This window comes from Nymphaea colorata, chromosome 2 (assembly GCF_008831285.2).
Source record: "Nymphaea colorata isolate Beijing-Zhang1983 chromosome 2, ASM883128v2, whole genome shotgun sequence".
Taxonomy (NCBI): Eukaryota; Viridiplantae; Streptophyta; class Magnoliopsida; order Nymphaeales; family Nymphaeaceae; genus Nymphaea; species Nymphaea colorata.
In genome coordinates, this window is record NC_045139.1 from 28,740,987 (window position 1) to 28,760,947 (window position 19,961).

The window sequence follows — 19,961 nt, forward strand, 5'->3', positions numbered from 1 at the left end:
AGATGTGAATTTAAAAATCAGATTCAAATTCTGAATTTAGATTCAGGTACGATATCAAGTTTTCTTCATTTCCATTTGTATCTAAATATTTGAACAGATGAAAAAACACACATGGTTAAGAGTACATTCTATTCCAATCCAAACCATTGGGCACATAGACGGTTGAGCAAATAGTTTGTGCCTTTGTTCATATGTTCTTTACCTATTTGATTGCCACACCGTACACATGAGGGCTGAGGAAAGAGAGACCAGGCACAAAAGACATGTTAAGGTCCAAATCTGAGAATCCAGCTTTAGAGATTTCTTTTCCTGTTTCTCTGTTCAAATGGCACCCATCGGCGACGAATTTCTGTAGAGGATTAAGGATGCCTTGGAGGAGCCTTAGTGGTGTGCCATCTGAAATTTAAACTCTTGAAAAGTTGTAAAAATGAAGTACAATAGAAAGAAAGCTGAATTTAAATTGGCTCATGTGAAAAGCAACGAGCAGCTACCTGGAGCAGCCACATGTTCCAAAAAGATGAACCGTCCACCAGGCTTTAGCACTCGCAGCACCTCTGTATATTAGTATATAAATGAGAATATAGAGTTTGTTCTATAAGATAAAATCCTCACACCTACCGCCGCAGTTTCTAATACACGAACACCCAGATGTTCCTGATTTTTGCAAGCTACAGGTCACCTAGAATGTAACCTTACTAGCCTCCTAGGTTATTCAGAAGACAAACTACAGAAAGCCAACAGCCTGGTTTGGATTGGCATGGTAGCTGCAATGTTTCATCAGGAAATAGGACACCGGACCATGTAATTGAATAACAGTACACTAAGAGGAGAAAAAGGGTGTGCAGAAGCAACGCAAGGAAGGACTTGTATTATTGAAAGAGCATTATTAAATCGATAACTTTTCCAAGTTAGCATAGCTGAAATATTTATTCAATTTAGAAACACAATTATGATAAATAGAAAAGCAGTTAATTGAGATCAGAAACAAATTTGGGAGAATGAAAGCAGCGAAGACATGAGAGCACACTCACTGCTAGATTCTCTATTGTATATCACATCTTATAATGCAGAATAGGCAGTCCTCAAGCTTGAAGGAAGGTTTATACAGGACCTCTTGAGCACTAATACTTTCTTTCTTGACTAAAATGATTTTTACATTAGTGTGAAATATACTTTTCCCCAGAAAAATAAGAAGATACAATTGGAACCAAGATTGGTTAATGAAGAAAGATGCAAAGTGATGAATTTTATTCCATCCATGTTCACCAATCATGTCAATGTCTAACCCATTAAGTGCATCTACACACATTCCAGCAGAAGGGTTATGAGCCAAGACATGCAAATGATGTTACTATACTCAGCTGACGACGTCTCGCACACAACTCCTCCACATTATTCATCAAGTCAGGGCAAAGCGTTATCAGTTTGTAAAATGTCATAAAGAACTAGACAAGTTGACTACCATTCCAATCATTCCATCAGAGAACAGAAGTGTTTTTTCATCTCTATATACCACGTAGACTAAAACATAATATAAATGTGCTGCCAGAGTATTTATGTTGAAACCTAATGAATAAAACCACTTCCTTTTTGTACGTGGAAAAATGACACCCAAACTAAAGCATGTCTGAAGTACATATTGGCATCAATGTGCATGGTCATGAATAGATAAAGAAGAAATGAGAGAGATTGGTACCTTCTAGGGTCGCATTAACATCTTTCACAGAACATAGCACAAGTGTTCCAACAACAACATCCATGCTGCAATCTTCAGCAGGCAAACCTTCTCCAACCTGCGTGCTGATTTTCAATACTAAAGTGCTCTCACTGACTGACAGCCAATAATAAAATTTATCAAACGGATGCACCATCAGACACAAAAAATCTAGCTTTTGACTGCCACAAGGAAGAAATTCTTGAAGATGTTGCATTACATGGCCTAACTTGCAGACACTTATATTGCAAGTCTCTGGCTCACAGAGAATGCAAAGGATCACTTGCACCCCAAAAAACAAAAAAAAAAGACTGCATTTTAAAGTTCTAAGACTAAAATGTTCAACTTCACAAGTGGAACTTTCTCTATTATACAAACTCTATAGGATCCACCTGAAAATATTTCAGAGAGAGAGAATATAATTTGGAAGAAATCATGAACTTCCCTCAATTATATTTTCCGGACAATGAGGCATTTGACGACGCTTAAAATCAAGAAACTATGTCTTTCAGACCTTTAAGCACCTAAATTTGGAAACCATCAAAAGATTGTTCATAATCATTTCTACAGCTTTCAAGTTCGATGTTTGTTCCTCCAGCTAACAACTCAAAAATTTCATGGTACTTAAGAATTATCTACGGTACTAAGATCTAGCTGTAAAATTTAGCTTTAGATGACAATATCCTTGCACTTACAATATTCAAAGATAAAAGTGTCACAACTTCGACCGCTTTATGCTCATGACGAAATATGGATGATAATTGTTGCTTCAGATTTAGATCTGTTATGGAAACCATCCCAGATATCTTTTTCTATTATGACAATGTAAAGTAACTATATTGACTTATATTCAGCAAAGGATGTTAAGGTAACATCCACATAAGAGACATGACTTGCGGTAGTATCCATGGTAAAGCATTATCAGTTGATGAGATGATGAACAACTATCAGTTGAGGAATACCACAAGCTACTGTTGGAAAATAACTGTTCAGTTGACTCCAAAAGAAAGGGAAAAGATCTCGATGAATCAGTAATAACTCCAACCAGTCAGGCAACCTTACCGCTTGCGTGAAGTAAAAGTTTGATGGTGGTAGCCCTGCCCTTAGTGCCGCCGCCTTTGCATATTTTTCCATTTGCTTATTTGGATCTACTCCATATACAGTAACATCTGGACCAGTAGCATAATATTGAATATTTGGCCCCGTCCCAATACCTAGTTCCAACACCTTTCTAGTTTCACCTTCCAAATCCTTGAAAAGTTGTTCCTTGTATCCTGAAATCTTCTCATGCAGGCAATCTATTAAACAGCAGAAGCAATGATGTATACAAATTTGCAGAAGACAATTATTACTGAAATAGTTAAGCTCTATGCAGAACCTGAAATTGATTATAGGATACAAGCATAAGAGGACCAAAAAATTCTTATGTAACGCAGAGCTGTTTTTAAGACAGAAAATTTGATTGACTTTCTAAAAGCACATGGGGGGAAGTTATTGAATAGAGAAAACACAGATTTACGCAAGAAAAGAATGTGGTAAGCCTCAATGCAAACGAAAGTTTCCAAAACATCATTGATCAGCTGCTCCACAAGAAAAATAGGCTGTTTTGCAGGTCAACAAATATATAATCATTATTTGGTAACCCCATAAACTGTTGAAACACATTGACTGTTGGTGCTTGTTCACATAGACATTGCAAAGCAAGAGAAATGAAGACTAGCTCACGTTCACATGCTCAAAGTGAGTAGATGATTATGCTGTCACGAAGATGACATATTAGTCTGTGGTATCCTGAAACAATGGCTGAATGTGAACCAGCGGTTATTTATTAAGATTCTATTGCCGATATCGTGAACCCATGCTACCTATTAAGTTTTCTGTACATGCATAGAAGTGCACATACTATGCCTTTGATGAGGAAATATGTCTTAATTTCTTGCAGATCTGATCACATAAGTGACTTACAGTTTTCAAGTGGAGATATGGTTAAGACATTTGGATGTAAGACAAACACATGAAAGGAACAGTGAAAGAGAAAAGCGTGAAAATTTTCTTCTATAAAATTTTTACACTGACAGAGGAGACACAGAGAAATTATTGCATATTTCTTAGTGAAAAATATCATGCAAGTGCAACAGAATTATATCAAATAGGAGTTTGCCCCAGTGCTGAGTATTGACTTTTTGCTTATGAAAATGCAAGGCAGCCTGCACCTGTTCTACCCGCCTCCCCTCCACAGAGATCATGTCTGAGTTCCACATGAATGCTGGAGTTCAAACCTTAAGTTACGGTATCTAATAGTGCAACTTGATGCTGTACAAAAATGTTGAGACTTATATATTGCTCAAGCACTTAATAGATTCAAGATGTGCCTGTTGGCTCTCGGACATGACTATGACACCCTGCAGAAACGATCAAATTCAATAGTTCCAAGACAACCTAGTAAAGAAGGTTACAAAGGAAAAAGAGGAAAACTCAAGCAGCAAAGAGAAGGAAACTACTTAGTCTACTTGTGAAATAAGAACGAACAAGAGCCTTAGGAAATGTGTTTATGCTTGAAATATTAACCACAACTGACCTTCATCTTGTAGGACTCCATAAGATTTTCCATTGCCCAAGCATACAGTTCGTCGTACCATTGAGGCTTTGGGGGATGAACCTCGTTCAGTATAACCTGCAGATTGGAATGATGATTCTATTAAGAAACAAAGTAGAGAAAAGGGCATTCGGGATGTTACAATAACAAGTAGTACATGTCAAAATCTTGAAAACCGTGTAGCATTTAAACTTTTCGTGCTAACAAATATTCGCCTTTTCTCATAAAAAAAATGGTATATTTGTCATAAGTTATCCGATTCGTGAGTTAAAAGGTTATGGTAGCCGTACGCCCCATTTGGCAGTGGGGACTTGGTATGGGCTGTATATGAAATCAGGAAATCTCTGGTCCATTTCTTTATTCTGGTAAAAAATAAGAGCCTAACAAAACATTCAGAGAAGATGAAAAGTAGCAGTTCTGTTATTTTGAATTCATGCGTTAATAACAGGCAATTAACAACCTTGTCTATCCCTCGAAGATGTTGACAAATTCATTCCTGCCCTTTACTCAAGTGTTTCAGATTAGTCTGAGATGAAATTTTATTAACTACAATATTTTCCTTTGAAAAAAATGACATAAATAATCTCAGAGAAATGAGACAGGCAGGCATGAATTTGCGAGTTGCCTGCAAGTCGAAGATAGATTTGAAAAAAAAAACATACAGAGAAACTGATCGCGGTCAATTGAACGTGTCGGAAATCAGATAACCATTCCATCAACTTTTCAAAGTGCAGGTTTGAAACGAACCCATAAAAGTAAATCTTTAAAAAGAGGAATAATTACGAAAGCGCGACTAAAGATTGAGCCTTCACAAAAACAGCCTAACATTTCAGAATTTACAGTTTACCAGTTGTACTAATTCTCGAACACTCCCCTTTTCTTACGGCCTCCATGTTAACAAAAAATTTACGGAAAATATTTTTCAAACATTTAATAGGCTTTCTTCCTGTGGGGCACGAACAAAATCACGACAGAGCATTGGACAGAGAGGACAGGGCATTGAAGCTCACTCTGCTTTCTCCTCTCAGCCACAAAAAAAGACCACTTGACGTCTTGAACCAAAAAAAAAAAAGAGGCAGTGGTAATACAGTCACAGGTTAAAGAGGCAGAAAAAGAGATGAACGGCGAAATACTACAGACGATCAAATTATCGAAAAACATTGCTGAATCGATGGCCGATACAGTGAAATTGGAATAATAGTGAAATGTGCGATGACGATACGAAGGAAAAAGAGAATGGAAAGTTCATGCCGTACTCCAATCACCCTTCAACACGTTTTCTGCTGACGACCATTTTGAAACAGAGCAGGTGGTTTAGGATCGAAGTCTGCCTCTCAAACCGGCCCTTCTGGAAATATCTAATTAACCCTTGGCAGTGAAAAGATTTCTAGATGTTCGACGAGGTTTCCTCAAACTTTTACATTGTTCGGGCCCTTTACGTAAAATATTCTTATCAAGATGTTGCTGTAACGGCATCTAGCAAAAGAGAGCGGGAGAGAGAATAACCGTTGGATCGACGCGGGGGCCATCGGGTGGCCGGCGTGCCGTGGCGGGAGGAGTCATCAGGAGCGGAGCGCCGCCAAGGAAGAGTCGCCGGCCGCACCCACAAAGGCTCTGACATTTGTCCGCCGCAATGGGAAAGTCGGCGCCGCTGGGATTCGTCGGGACCTTGCGACTCTCCATCGTGGTCATCGTCTTGGAACTCTTCGACAACGTTCGGCAAGAAGTTGGGTTCCACTTGAAACTCTTCGTCATCGTTCGGCAGGGACTTGGATTCCCAGACAATCCCAAGCTCCGTAAACAATTCAAGGAACCCATCCTCCTCTCTCTCTCTCTCTCTCTCTCTCTCTCTCTCTCTCTCTCTCTCGTACCCGCTACTTGTGTGCAGGAATACACTCAGCACATTACACACACACATGTATATATATATAATTATATATATATATGTCAAAGCCTTTTTTTTTTTTCATCTTCCTCTTGGAAACCAAGTGGAGGAAATCGGACAGCAGCAGTACCGCGTTCAGACTGCATACTTTTCTTTCCTGACGCATGTGATAACGTCAGCGACCGTGCGGAGCGGGCGAGTGTTACTTTTGCTGGTTAAGAATTCTTATGGCCGTGTTCCCAATTGGTGGAGCCTGCTCAACTTTAATGAACGGAAGCTTGTTCAATTTTATTAAGCTTCTCTGGATGTTTATGAAAAAAAAATTGTTGCTTAATTGGCAAAAGCATGGATCCCTTTAGTGGAGCTCCGGACTCTCTTTATGCTTTCAGGCGCATCCTGATTTGGAGGGACAAGTTCCCTCGGCATTACAAAGCAGTCAACTTAGAATGAACTAAAACAACCATACACATTAAACATGCCATTACATGAGAACAAAAATAATCACAAGTTCAGCAGTTAAGAGAACTACAACTGTCAAAGTTTTTACAAGACAGCGTCCGCATTTACAAAAAGCGGCCCAATCAGTATATACTTTGTTTGCTTAGGTTTTAACTGCTTTCATTTACAGAAAGCCGCTCAATTGTTGAGCGCTTCACAAACGCACGCTTACCCACTTGGAAAACATGCCGGAGGACGCCGTTCTTCCACCTGCCGGCAGTCGGAGCTCTCTCCCTCTGCCTGACGGTTTCATGTGAAATATTTTTTTATCTGCCACTCCAGTCCACTCCAATTATGTCTCATCTTACACTTCACCAAATTACATCTTAAAAGTCCGTCCTTTCCAAGGCAGAAGTCCGTTTCACGTTCACACATGACAGACGTCTTTTATCTATCATTCATTGGCTCCAATTATGTCTCACCTTACACTTCCCCGAGTTACATCTTAAAAGTTTGTTCCTTTTCAAAATCGTAACTAAGCAGATGTTGTTAGAGATAAAGTTGTCGATCCAACGTTCTTACCAATCTTGCAATGTAAATCAAATGTTGAATTTCAAGCCAAATATAGAAAAAATGCAATTGATGTTAAAAAGGAGATAAAGTTGTTGCAATGTAAATCAAATATTGAATTTCAAGCCAAATATAGAAGAAATGCAATTGACGCTAAAAAGAGAAAAGCAACAAATGTTCCAACACATGAAGATGCCAAAATCTATTCCAAAGGAAAAGAAATTCAAATTTGTAATCAAGATCCAAGATTTTTAGATCTTGACAGACCAGCCTGAAATTTCTATTTAGTATTCTTTTCTTTCTCAAGATTCAGTTGTTGTTGTAAGAGAGTATTCCCTTTTTCAGAATTGTAAGAGAAGGAAAGGTTTCGTGGACGTAGGTCGAGTTTGATCGAACCACGTAATTTTTTGTGTGCTATCTCTCTTTCCGTCTCCCTCTTTGTCTTTCTCGTTCTAACTTTGACATGGTATTGGGTGTAGAGGGAGAAGCCAGCATTTTAGAATTGCCGTAAAATAAAACGCCGGCAGCATTCCGGACGTGCCGGAGCGCGTTTTTTTTTTTTAGCATTCTTGGAGCATCCGTTGTTGCTACCATGGCAACCATCAATCCTCAATGGAATGCTATTGCAAGCCTCGTATTTATCAAGTTGGACGAAAACAATTACTTTCTCTGAAAATCGCAACTCCACAGTGCTATGTATAGCCAGGACTTATTGAGGTATGTTGACGACTCTTCTATTCCTCCACCGAAAAAACTGAATGCTAATTCTATAGAAATTAATCTGGAGTACATCAAATGTAAACGCTCCGACCAGCTTGCATTAAGCTGGATATTGTCTACTGTTAGTGAGTCTATACTCACTCAAACTATTTCTTATGACACGGCTCGGGAAGCCTGGGTGGCCCTGGCTAACGCCCATGCATCTCATTCAAATATTCGTATTCCTCAGTTAAAGAGGGATTTGCAAAATGCCAAAAAGAATGACAAAAGTATGTTAGAATATCTCAACCACGTGAGGTTTTTGGTTGATTCTCTTCGAGCTGTGAATGAAATTGTTTCTGATTCAGATCTGGTTTTATATACTCTCAATGGTCTATCGAGTGAGTATGAAAGTTTTATTACTACAATCACCATGTCCAAAATACCACCCACCTTTTCTGAGTTACATGATCTCTTACTCAATCAAGAGCGTCGACTTCAATTGCTTGCTCCTAAAATCCCTGCCTAAGTTGAGTCTTTAGCCACAACCTTTTTCACTCAACGAGGAGGCTATGGTGGTCGAGGAAACTATGGCAGTCGTGGGGCTAATAGTGGCCGAAATGGTCGTGGTGGTCGTAGTCGTGGAAGGAACTCTTCCCCTGCTGGACAAAGCACTTCAGGGCAAAAGACTTCTGAAAATCAACAGGTTATATGTCAATTTTGTGGGCGTCGAAATCATACTGCACAGACATGTTATGACATACCAAAGGCTTTTATGGCCATGGCCTTGAATGGTGGCCGCGACAATGCTTGGTACCATGATAGCGGTGCAACCCATCATGTGACTCATAGCGATGATTCCATGGAAAGCAAAGTCGATTACCAAGGTGGAGAATGTGTTCTTGTAGGCAATGGCGCTAAGGCTCCGATTTTCATATTGGTAACATATTTCTCAATTCAATTTCTCATTCGGTTAAAGAATGTTATGCATGTGCCAACAATCAGTCAAAATCTTATATCTATCTCTCGTTTTATAAAAGACAACAATTGCTCGGTAGAGTTTGATGCTAATGGGCTTGTTGTTAGAGACTTGCAGACAAGGGCAGCTCTTCACAAAGGGAAAACTAAGAATGGTCTATACGTATGGGCTGGTGAAGACAACAAGGAATCCAAACGTACTCTTACTGTGCAACATTCTAGAAGTCTTCCAGCCAATCTTTGGCACCAACGGCTGGGTCACTCTCACTTGAAGACATTGAATTTGCTTAAGAAAAATAATTATGTATCTTTGGATGATAGTAAATTTGATTTCTGCTCTAATTGTGTTTTGGCTAAAATGCATCGACTGCCATTTGATTTCAGTTTAAGTAATAACACTTCAGTTACTTCATGCGGATCTTTGGAGGTCTGCCCCAACGTGTTCTAGAGAAGGCTACAAATATTATCTCTTGATTGTTGATGATTTCTCCTGTTTTAGTTGGATTTTTCCTCTTGTTAGAAAATCTGACACGTTATTATGCTTCTAAAATTTCAAGATGTTTGTGGAAAAACAATGGGGAGATAAAAAATTTTCATAGTGATTCTGGTGAGGAGTTTCTAAGCAATAATTTCTCAAATTTTCTCACTACAAATGGGATAAAAAGATGGCTTTCTTGCCCCCACATGCCTCAACAAAATGGCATTGTGGAAAGAAAACATCGCCATGTTGTTGAAACAGGGTTAAGTATGATGATCCACGCCTCTCTCCCTCAATGTTTTTGGGTTGATTCATTTAGGACAGCCATTCACGTCATCAACCGATTGCCTAGTCCAGAACTTGGAAATAAATCTCCATTTAAAATTGTTTTCAACGCTGCCCCTCAATGTGATTATTTTCGAGTTCTTGGATGTACATGCTATCCTTTTCTTGTGCCATATAGAGAGTCTAAACTTTCTCCAAAATCCAAAGCATGTGTCTTTCTTGGATATGGGACATGTCATAAAGGATATATATGTTTAGATCCAATCACTAACATGGTCTTTATTAGCAGACATGTTGTTTTCAACGAGACAAGTTTCTTATTTCAAGGATCTAGTTCTCCAACCATTGAAGGGGACGTTGGAAAATTGATTTTCAATAATCTTAACGTACTTCCAGCTGAGACACAAAAATAAAACAACTCAAAGTAAACCATATCTGATTCAAATCGATCTCAATATGTATTATTACTCAGTCCTCATTTATGGGAAGAAGATCCAACTCCAAACAATCATTCGTTCAATTCAGTTGATGCAAGTCCTAATCGTGGGGTTCAAGAAAATGTTATTGATCAATCTCCTCCTTCTCTCACTATTGAAACTTCAAGCAGGACTCATCCCATGATCACGAGGTCTCAAGATGGAACTAGGCGACCCAAGACTTATATGGCTACTACATCTTTGGAAGAAAGAGAACCAGAAAATCTTGAGGAGGCTTTAAAAGACCCACGATGGATCGATGCCAAGCAAAGTGAAAGGGATGCACTTTACAAAAACAAAACGTGGGACCTTGTCACACCAGCTAAGGGAGTTAATCTAGTCGGATGTAAGTGGGTTTTCAAAATCAAACGATGCTCAGATGGGACTATCGCTCGTTATAAGGCCAGACTTGTGGCCAAATGTTATAGCTAGAGGGAATGAATTGATTATTCTGACACATATAGTCCAGTGATAAAACCCATCACTATACGAGCAGTCCTGACTATCGTTGTGTCCAAGGGTTGGAGTATTCACCAATTGGATGTCAACAATGCCTTTCTTCATGGGATTCTAAAGGAAGAAGTTTTCATGACTCAACCAACCAGCTTTTGAAAATACAACAAAACCTCACCAAGTGTGTCATCTCAAGAAAGCACTTTATGGCTTAAAGCAAGCGCCCCGGGCCTGGTTTGAAAGACTCAAAGGATATCTTCTCCAAAATGGGTTCAGGGAGTCATTGGTTGACACCTCACTCTTTGTTAGAAAAATCCAAGATACAATCATCTTTCTACTTATATATGTAGATATAATTATTGCAGACAATAATCCTCAGGAGATTCAAAGGATTATACACAGATTTGGACAAGCATTCTCCATAAAAGATCTTGGAAAATTACATTTCTTCCTGGGCATTGAAGTGTCCCTTCAAAAAGACAAAATTGTTCTCTCGTAGGGAAAATATATCAGAGATATTGTGAGGCAAGCAAACATGGAGAATGCAAAATCTTGTGTCACGCCTGCTGTTCCAAATATTCCTCTATCCAAATTCGACGGGGAAAAATTGGAAAATGAAACTCAGTATCATCAGATTATAGGAGCACTTCAGTATGTCACTTTAACACGCCCAGATATTACTTATGCAGTGAATAAAGCTTGTCAGTTCATGCACCAGCTGACTTCAACTCACTGGACTCATGTTAAAAGAATTTTACGATATCTCAAAGGCACCATACAACATGACTTTGAGATATCAAAATCTAATTCTTTTACTTTATCTGTCTACTTTGATGCCGATTGGGCTGGGTGCCTGGATGATCGAAGATCCACTAGTGGCTATGTTACAAAAATTGGTCACAATATCATATCTTGGAAATCCACCAAACAACAGACAGTGGCAAAATCTAGCACAGAAGCAGAGTACAAGGCCATTGCAGGAGCTCTCTCAGAAGTCATATGGTTAAATAACTTGATGAAAGATCTGAGATTTCAAACTGAACAAAAACCAATTTTGTGGTGCGACAACATTGGAGCAACATATTTGGCCGCAAATCCAGTTTTTCATGCACGAACAAAACATATAGAAATTGACTATCATTTCGTCAGAGAGAAGGTGGCAGACAATACAATTGAGATTAAATATGTTCAATCAGAAAAACAATTAGCTGATATTTTCACTAAGCCGTTACCAGGGCCAAGATTTCATTATCTCAAGGAAATGTTAAACGTCCTTGAAATGGAGGTTGGATCGAAGGGGCATGTTAGAGATAAGGTTGCCGATCCAACGTCCTTACCAATCTTGCAAGGTAAATCAAATCTTGAATTTCAAGCCAAATATAGAAGAAATGCAATTGACGCTGAAAAGAGGAAAACAACAAATGCTCCAACACATGAAGATGCCAAAATCTATTCCAAAGGGAAAGAAATTCAAATTTTAATCAAGATCCAAGATTTTTAGATCTAAATTTCTATTTAGTATTCTTTCATTTCTCAAGATTTAGTTGTTGTAAGAGAGTATTTCCTTTTTCAGAATTGTAAGGGAAGGAAAGGTTTTGTGGACGTAGGTCGAGTTTGATCGAACCATGTAATTTCTTGTGTGCTCTCTCTCTCGCGCTCTCCCTCTTTGTTTCTCTCGTTCTAACTTTGACAGATGTCATTCTATCGCTTCAAAACTCTGAATTTATTGACAGTAAGTTCTGTTATAAGTATTACATACTTGCTCTAATGAACAGCTCTGAAAGTGTGTAATTATGAGTTCCAACCAAGGAAAAGAGATCCTAACTGCTTCAATTGATATTTTGATCAAAAAGTCTTGCAGACCGCTGCTCGAGTGCATGAACCAAGCTCAAGCTGGTTAGCTCCGCTTGAATTGGGCTCATGAATACACCCTTACTCTTTTATCGGACAATCACAAAGAAAGGTAGGTTCAGTTGTTTAGGCCTTTCTCTTAATGTGTCAAGATTGAGTTGAGTTGCTTACATAATTTTATGTTGGGATGGGATACACATAACTTCTTAATTTTATGTCATAATTCAGAGAAGGGTGTTCATCTACACACATAAAACTTATGTTGGGATCGGCTTTCGGTTCGAATTTAAGACGGGTCCAATTTAGATGCGATGCTAGACCCCACTTGAATCCAAATGATCAGACCCAGATTTGGTCCGAACCGGAGTCCGTCCCAGTGAAGCGCGAATGTGCAAACAATGGATCAGACCGGATATTCGACATTGAATTTAGGAACGATTCTGGCGGACACGAATTTCGACCCGCCCCGATTACGAAAAGGAATGCCCTAATCTTGCGAACACGATGCGAAGCTTTTACATATGTGTTTTGTCTTCAGCCGTCACGTTTCCCTCTCTACCATTTTCCTTCTTTTCCGAGCCCTCCGACCCATCGCTTCTCTGGACGATTTCCGGGGAATCGAGCAGGTATACCGTCTATCTCTCGTATCTTATGAGCGTCTCTCTCAGTCCGTGAGCGATTTCCCTTTCTCTTTATCTCTAAATCAGCGTTCTCAGTTTTGCGCGGGGCAGATCTGCACGGTTTTCTGCTTTCCCTTTTCTTTTTGAGGTTTTACGCCACTGTTTTCTCTTTATTTTTCGATTCTTATTTTTACTACTGTCATTTGCTTGTGTTTGAGTACTCGCTGATGCTTTGTTGCAGTGATCTGAACCTAGAGATCTTAAATCAGTTTGTTTGAAGGGGTTGTGTTTCTAATGTTGCTTTTTTCTTCTTCCTTTCTGTTTTGAGGGTTTCGAATTCTTTGGATTGCGTCTGATTTCTTTGCACGCTTCATGCATGGTTACCGACAATTTGAGATTAGGGATAGACCACGCTGGTGGCTTTAAGGCTCATCATTCTTCGTTTGTAGAAATCCTTCTTGCAGTGATGTAGACACTGACAGTTTTTAGGACATCTAAGTTCTTCTTTTTGGCTATCCTTGAAACTTTGAGTAAGCAGTTTGTCAGATTGTTGCGTCAAAATGGGATACATGCTTCCTTCTGTACTGGGAGAAGGGAATAGTGGTTCCTTGGAAATGGAATACACTATTCTACAAGATGGTAGTCTATAATTCTCAGAGATGGACGCCATGTTCTTTCTTGAATGTGTCCTTTTGAATCGTTCCGTGCCTAGCTTGAAAGAAGCGCCTCTCTTCTTTGTTTTTTTTGTTTTTTTTTTTTTTGTAAGTGGGTGTCCTGATTAATTTTTGACTGCCATATTCTGGCTTGATTAAAGCTGCTTCAGATGCATACATCTTTCAACTTCTTCCTTTGTTGGCATTTTTCTTAGTCGTTGTCCGGAATTGCATTTATGCCAGGTCTTGGTGCCAAGACAGCTTTCTTTTGAGGTTTATTTTGCTTGAATGGCCGGTCAGAGATACAACTCTGGTAAGCGATCTTATCATCAAGTAGATTCGACCATGAATGAAAATGGCCGCGGCAAGAGGAGACATTCAGGGGACGAAAGAGATCAGTATGTCCCTGGACCAGAGGACACTGTTTACCGTTATTTGTGCCAAGGGAGGAAGATTGGGAGTATTATTGGCAGGGGGGGTGAGATTGTTAAGCAATTGAGGGCTGAAAGTCAGGCAAAAATTCGTATTGGTGAAACAGTTCCAGGATGCGATGAGCGTATGGTGACCATATTTAGTTCTCGAAATCGGAATAATGAGACTGAAGCTGAGGAAGAGGAGATGAACTTTCTTTGTCCTGCACAAGATGCCCTTTTCCGGGTACACGATAGGATTGTTGCTGATGAGACACCTGGAGAGGAAGAGTCTGACCCTGAAAACCGAATCGTTACAGCTCGCATGCTTGTACCTGCTGATCAAATTGGATGCATTATTGGAAAGGGAGGGCAAATCATTCAGAACATGCGAAGTGAAACAGGCGCTCAGATTCGCATCTTGAAGAATGACCAGCTTCCTTCATGTGCGATGAACTCTGATGAACTTCTTCAGGTAACAGTTTATATTTTGTCAGGTGCTTCTTTCGGTGCTGATCTGCTTCATCAAGTGGACCTTGTTCTTCCAAAATAGGAATATATTTTATTGATTTTTTGGCACAAGCGGCCAGACAGGGAAGAGTCACACATTGGCACAACGGCTGATTATCTAGTTTGGGTTAATGTTTATATCATTTTCTATAGCCTCTATCATACACCAACTGTCTAACTGTTTTAATTGTTCGCCTATCAGATATCTGGAGACCAATCTGTTGTTAGAAAGGCACTCTATCAGGTTTCATCACGTCTGCATGATAATCCTTCGAGGTCACAGACCATGCTGTTTTCAAGCACAAACATGTATCCTGCTGGCGGCCAGTTTATGGGTCCTAACACACCTAACCCGATCATGGGCATTGCTCCTCTTTTAGCTCCTTTTGGTGGGTACAAGGGCGATGGTGGAGGGGATTGGTCACTTGGATCATCCAATCCCTTCTTTCCTGCTCCAGTTGTTAGGGATGAGAATTCTGCTAGGGAATTTGGTCTCCGTTTGGTATGCCCCACTGGCTATATTGGTGGTGTTATTGGAAAAGGTGGTGGTATTATTAAGCAGATAAGACAGGAGTCTGGAGCAATTATAAAAGTCGAGAGCTCTACCGCTGAAGAGGATTGTATAATATCGGTCTCAGCTCGGGAGGTAAAACTCTAAATTTTCTACTCCTTCTTCTCTCTGTCTCCCTCTCTTTCTCTCTCACAGTACTTCTCCTTACCCCTTCAGTTCTTTGAGGATCCTGTATCAGCCACTATTGATGCTGCTGTTAGGCTTCAGCCAAGATGTAGTGAGAAGATTGAACGAGAATCCGGTGAGCTTTCATATACCACTCGCCTCCTTGTGCCAACTGCCCGCATAGGGTGCTTGATCGGCAAAGGTGGGTCAATCATAACTGAGATGCGGAGATTGACGAGGGCTAATATTCGTATATTTTCCAAGGAAAATCTCCCAAAGGTTGCTTCTGAAGATGATGAAATGGTGCAGGTTGGTTTCAATTATTGCTCTCTTGGGGACTGGCAGATAGATACTCTAAGAATGCTTACTCATTATTGGTTTTTTCAACTGCTGCAATAATTAGGCCATTGTTGTTCTGTCTGTCATTGTGCAGTAATTGTTTTACGTTGGGTTTTGGTGACTTACTTTTTGAATGTTTTTTTTCCCTTTTTTGCAGATAAGTGGGGAGCTTGATGTTGCTCGGAATGCCCTGGTTCAAGTGGCAATGCGGCTGAAGGCTAATTGTTTCGAAAGGGAAGGTGCACTGCCTTCATTCTCTTCTGCTGTTCCGTATCTTCCAATGGCAGGGGGTCCTCCTGAACCTATAAAATATGGGGGAATGACAGATGCTAAATCTTATGGAAGGGGATACTCTTATCCTAGTGGAGGTTCTTATGGAGGTCATAGTGATCTGCCCCGTTCTGAAACTTATGAAAGCTATGCAGGCAGCCAGGTGAAGTTCTGCACTTTCTGGTTTTCCTTGTGAAAGTTGCATTTATTTTCCTTGTAAACTCACTCAGTTCTCTTTTTCTCTGCTTTTTTCTTTGTGGGTCTTTGGCTTACCCTCTTGGTGGGTTATAGGAATAGTGTATTCAAGGTTGGGCGAGTGCTTTCTGCTCAAGTGCACTTTTACATTTTTAGGAGGGTTGCTTAGAGGGCATATATTTCACTTTTTAAATATGTTTCTTGTTATCTAAGTGTTATAATTAGTCACATTTGTTTCTTTTGTTAGGCTGGAAATGTCGGTGGTTATGGATCATATGGCGGATATACATCAGGCCGGTCAGGTAGTTCAGGGTAAGAGACATGGTTTGTCTGTTCCCTTCGTTACTGAGTAGTGTATTCTTCAAACATGGTCGTGGATCCCTTTTGCTTGACTTGCCTTTGGTGCCTCCTCTTGAACTGATTTCGTTCTTTGCTTTCACAGTTGACATTACATCCTCTGAGTTTTGAAGGGCTTCCAGTATAGGCAGATAGTTACAAATGGTTGCATGGTGTTTCCTTTTTTTTCCTTTTTAATTCATTGAAACTGATTTTAGCTTTTTATTCAGGATTTCTGGTCAAACCCCTGTTTCCCATGGAAAACACGGTTATTAGGGATCCATGCTGATTAGGGCTTTGCAGGTAGATCATCGTGTCCTCCATCCATCTTGCATGACTTCTCTGGTTACATTGACTTGTGTGTTATCCAAAATCATCATATTTGACTAGCTTGCTTATCTTAGACCAGCCAGACCTGCCGATATGTAGATTATCTAATACTCCTGTTTTTGTTGACCGTGTTGCCTTTCCCTCTTCCTATACACACAGCTGAGATACATGAAGCCCGGAGCCAGACCTACTGTTTTTGTCGACGAAGCCTCCAGCCTAAAACTGAAGACCAGATGCGCAGTGTTGGTGAAACTTATGGCCCACCCTTCCCGTCTCACCAAGCTTTACAGTCTTCAGTTCCAAAGTGAAGACCTACTTGTAACTGAGCGAGCTATAATATCTGAAAGCAGATCGTAGGGAACTTTTTCAATTTCTGAGGCGTGTAATTTGCTTTCCTATCGCAGCTTTAGCCTTGCTACCGTTGTGGCGATTGTTGAATAACTTAGATTAGACTTAACTGAGCTTTTCTTGTGCTGTGCCGTACTGTTAGAAACATCGACCTTTTGTTTAGCCTTATCTGGCCCTGGCCGACGTTTTTTGCCTAAAGAAAAAGTTCCTACATACTTTTTTACCTAATGCTTGATTTTTCAGTTTTGCTTATTTACTTTCCCATTCCGCTGTTCACTTTGTTTCTCTCAATGATGTTGATTTTTGAAGCTTAACTTTAGCTTCTTGAGAAATTTAAGGGAAAGACAAAAAAAGAAACCATTAGGGGCACGGAGACTGCCCTCCTGGTTTATTATTTACATCGCTTCCAGCGATGGTCGTTGATCATGTTTTTTAGGGGTTTCTGTTTTAACATGTGAGACGGTCTTATCTTTTGGTTCTTTTGGAGGAGGATGGCCTGGGAAAGCTTGTAGGTTTGAGAATTGAGAGCAGCAAGGTTAGAATTTTTGTAGCTAACCACAAGTGCAGGGCTTGGATGTCAAGGAATTGCGGTCACATGATGCGGCAGGTAAATCACGATGTCTACCAGGTGAAGGCTATGAAGTGGGTCATTTGCTGGAACTTTTGTTAGGGAAGCTGCGGTGAGGGAATCCATGTTCTGCGTGGGGTTTGCTACTTGAGCATCAGTGCGTCAAGAATCTCCCGGCAGGTGGTCTGCTAAGCTGTTGTATCCGCATCACTTGTGAAGCTTTCAAAATCCATGATGACCAGTGTTGTTAGGTATACTTTGTGTTTTTTGCCCGTTTTGCACCTCTTATTCTGACCCTGGTGTGCGGTCTCCCTTGTGTACAAAAGAGAGAGAGAGAGAGAGAGAGAGAGAGAGAGGTGTGGGGGCAGGGCTGTGGTCGGTTGCCCAAGAACTCCAAGGTCTTGCAACATTTGGAGATTGAGCAGAGAATCCCTGTGGAAAGGGAGAAAAACACTTGGTCAGTGTGACTTGGGGCGACCGGTTCAGTTGGGAAGATGATCAACGGTATTCCGAGGTGAGGAAATTTGGAGGTCAACCCGTGGGCGTGGTCGTTGAAGAAAGTAAAAGGGACCATAGGGCACCCCTTCGGAGGTTGAGAGTGCAAAAAAAAACTCGGGAACTGGTATTTTTATTTGAAGCGTAATTTTTTTTTTTGAAGCCTTGCATGGGAACGTCCATCATGTGGCCTGCCCAAGCAGGGTTGTTATTCCCCCTCACCCCCCTAATGTCCCTGGTTATTGATTACTTGCCGAGTGGTTTCGTCCTTGCCGTTCACAAAGCGTTCTCAGTGTCTCTTGTCCCCAAGCCTTGTCAATATCCAACCATAAAGTCACGTTATCTTAAAACGAAAATGTTGTCTCCGAATCATTTTGAACGGAGTCGTTGGGGTGGGTATTGTGTCTTGTTCGTCAGTTGCAATCTTTTCAAGATCTGTTGCCAGTCACGAGTGGGTTGTCATCCATGTAGCTTCCGTTTATTTTAGAAGATTGGCATTGTTTAAAGAATACAGGGAGTTTCAATTTCTGATTTGTACAATTTAGTTTTAGTTTTTTTTTTTTGGTTGGGTGGAACTACCCGATGTTAAGAAAGTCTTTGATACCATGATTGTTCTACGTTTTAGCACTTTGTAAATGGGATATATCTTCTCGCTCTCTGTTTTCTGGGTATTGCGGATACCTTCCATGGAACGGGTGAGGTATCGGCCTCGCCTCTCGATTCTAACCGATATTCACGTAACATGCATTATCAAGACAATATGATTGAGAGAACTCAAGTAGGCTTGCTTGTAAGGGTTGATCTGGGGACTGTTCTGTTTACCTCGTCTCTCTTCAAAGGATAATAACTGAGGTTTAAAATCCGAGGTGTTCCGTTGTCATCTTTCATCTAAAAAAATGACAGAGGTCTAATGGTGTTGTCATTGGGTGGCGGTTTTATATTTCATTCTGGCATGGAAGATGTAGAAATGAATGTAGCGTCACACTGTGGTTTGATGGTCTGGAAGATCGGTTGCAAGGCCATAATCTCGGGTTACGTTTGATTTTGACCCGAGCCTGCAGTTTACAGTTTCACTCTGGACTCTCTTCTCATTTAACATAGGTGAGGCCTAAAAGGAACATTCCATAAAAAAGTTGAATGTTCGAAGTGCAATCAGATTAAAAATGCCGTCCGTTCCCACATCTTACTTCCAGGTTACAGGAACATCAAAACATTGGATGATGGATGTGGGACACGACCTGTGGTTTCTTTGGCAATAAGTAATGGCACTTTGCCTATTTGTTTTGTTGTCAGAACATAAAATGAATTGGTTATTAGCATCCAACAGCAGAAAAAGTTTGTAAACAAACACTTAAATTGACAGGAAGGATGTGATGTGATTTTGTATGTATGCCGGTTGGGTGTGGAGCCATGTTACCCCGCGCCAGTGATAGCTTTAACCATGTAAGGAAGGATGCTAGAAATGAACAATTTCCCCCATTTTTCTTGTTCCGGAGCAAAGGAATCTTCTTCTTCTCATGTCATTTTTTCCCTCTCTCTGTTTGTGATTCTGCGCGAGCATAGGCGTTAGAGGATTGACGTGTGTGTTTTTGTTTTGCGAAGTGATTCTGCCCAAGATCCAGTTCGCTTCCCAGGTTGGGCAGTGTGCGAAGCCAAGATCACATGATCAGCTTAGGGGAATGAGTGTTCATCGGGTGACTCAGGTGGTTCCCTCATCAAGGTTTAGCGGGGCCTGATTCCGATGCTTCCGTTTTCCAATTTTCTTCCCTCTCTTTCTCTGGATTTCCA

General features: G+C 40.4%; 2 protein-coding genes across 3 annotated transcripts; one reads left to right on the top strand and one right to left on the bottom strand.

The window, feature by feature from the left end:
* Positions 1 to 35: 35 nt before the first annotated feature.
* Positions 36 to 6,205, bottom strand: LOC116247369 (uncharacterized). Its single transcript, XM_031619534.2, has 6 exons — positions 5,817 to 6,205; positions 4,293 to 4,388; positions 2,777 to 2,995; positions 1,697 to 1,793; positions 492 to 554; positions 36 to 396 (listed from the first exon to the last, which is right to left on the bottom strand). The coding sequence occupies exons 1-6, from the start codon at positions 6,126 to 6,128 to the stop codon at positions 203 to 205; spliced, it is 981 nt and encodes a 326-aa protein (XP_031475394.1). The 5' UTR covers positions 6,129 to 6,205; the 3' UTR covers positions 36 to 202.
* A 6,702-nt stretch (positions 6,206 to 12,907) lies between these two features.
* LOC116247604 (RNA-binding KH domain-containing protein RCF3-like) lies at positions 12,908 to 17,338 on the top strand. Of its 2 annotated transcripts, XM_031619795.2 has the most exons (8): positions 12,908 to 13,049; positions 13,940 to 14,581; positions 14,819 to 15,262; positions 15,344 to 15,601; positions 15,789 to 16,064; positions 16,344 to 16,408; positions 16,663 to 16,735; positions 16,922 to 17,338. In XM_031619795.2, exons 2-7 carry the CDS (start codon positions 13,985 to 13,987, stop codon positions 16,706 to 16,708), a joined length of 1,686 nt encoding a protein of 561 aa, XP_031475655.1. In that variant the 5' UTR covers positions 12,908 to 13,049; positions 13,940 to 13,984; the 3' UTR covers positions 16,709 to 16,735; positions 16,922 to 17,338. The 2 variants fall into 2 exon arrangements, with proteins under 2 accessions (XP_031475655.1, XP_031475656.1); XM_031619796.2 differs by lacking the exon at positions 16,663 to 16,735.
* Positions 17,339 to 19,961: the final 2,623 nt, after the last annotated feature.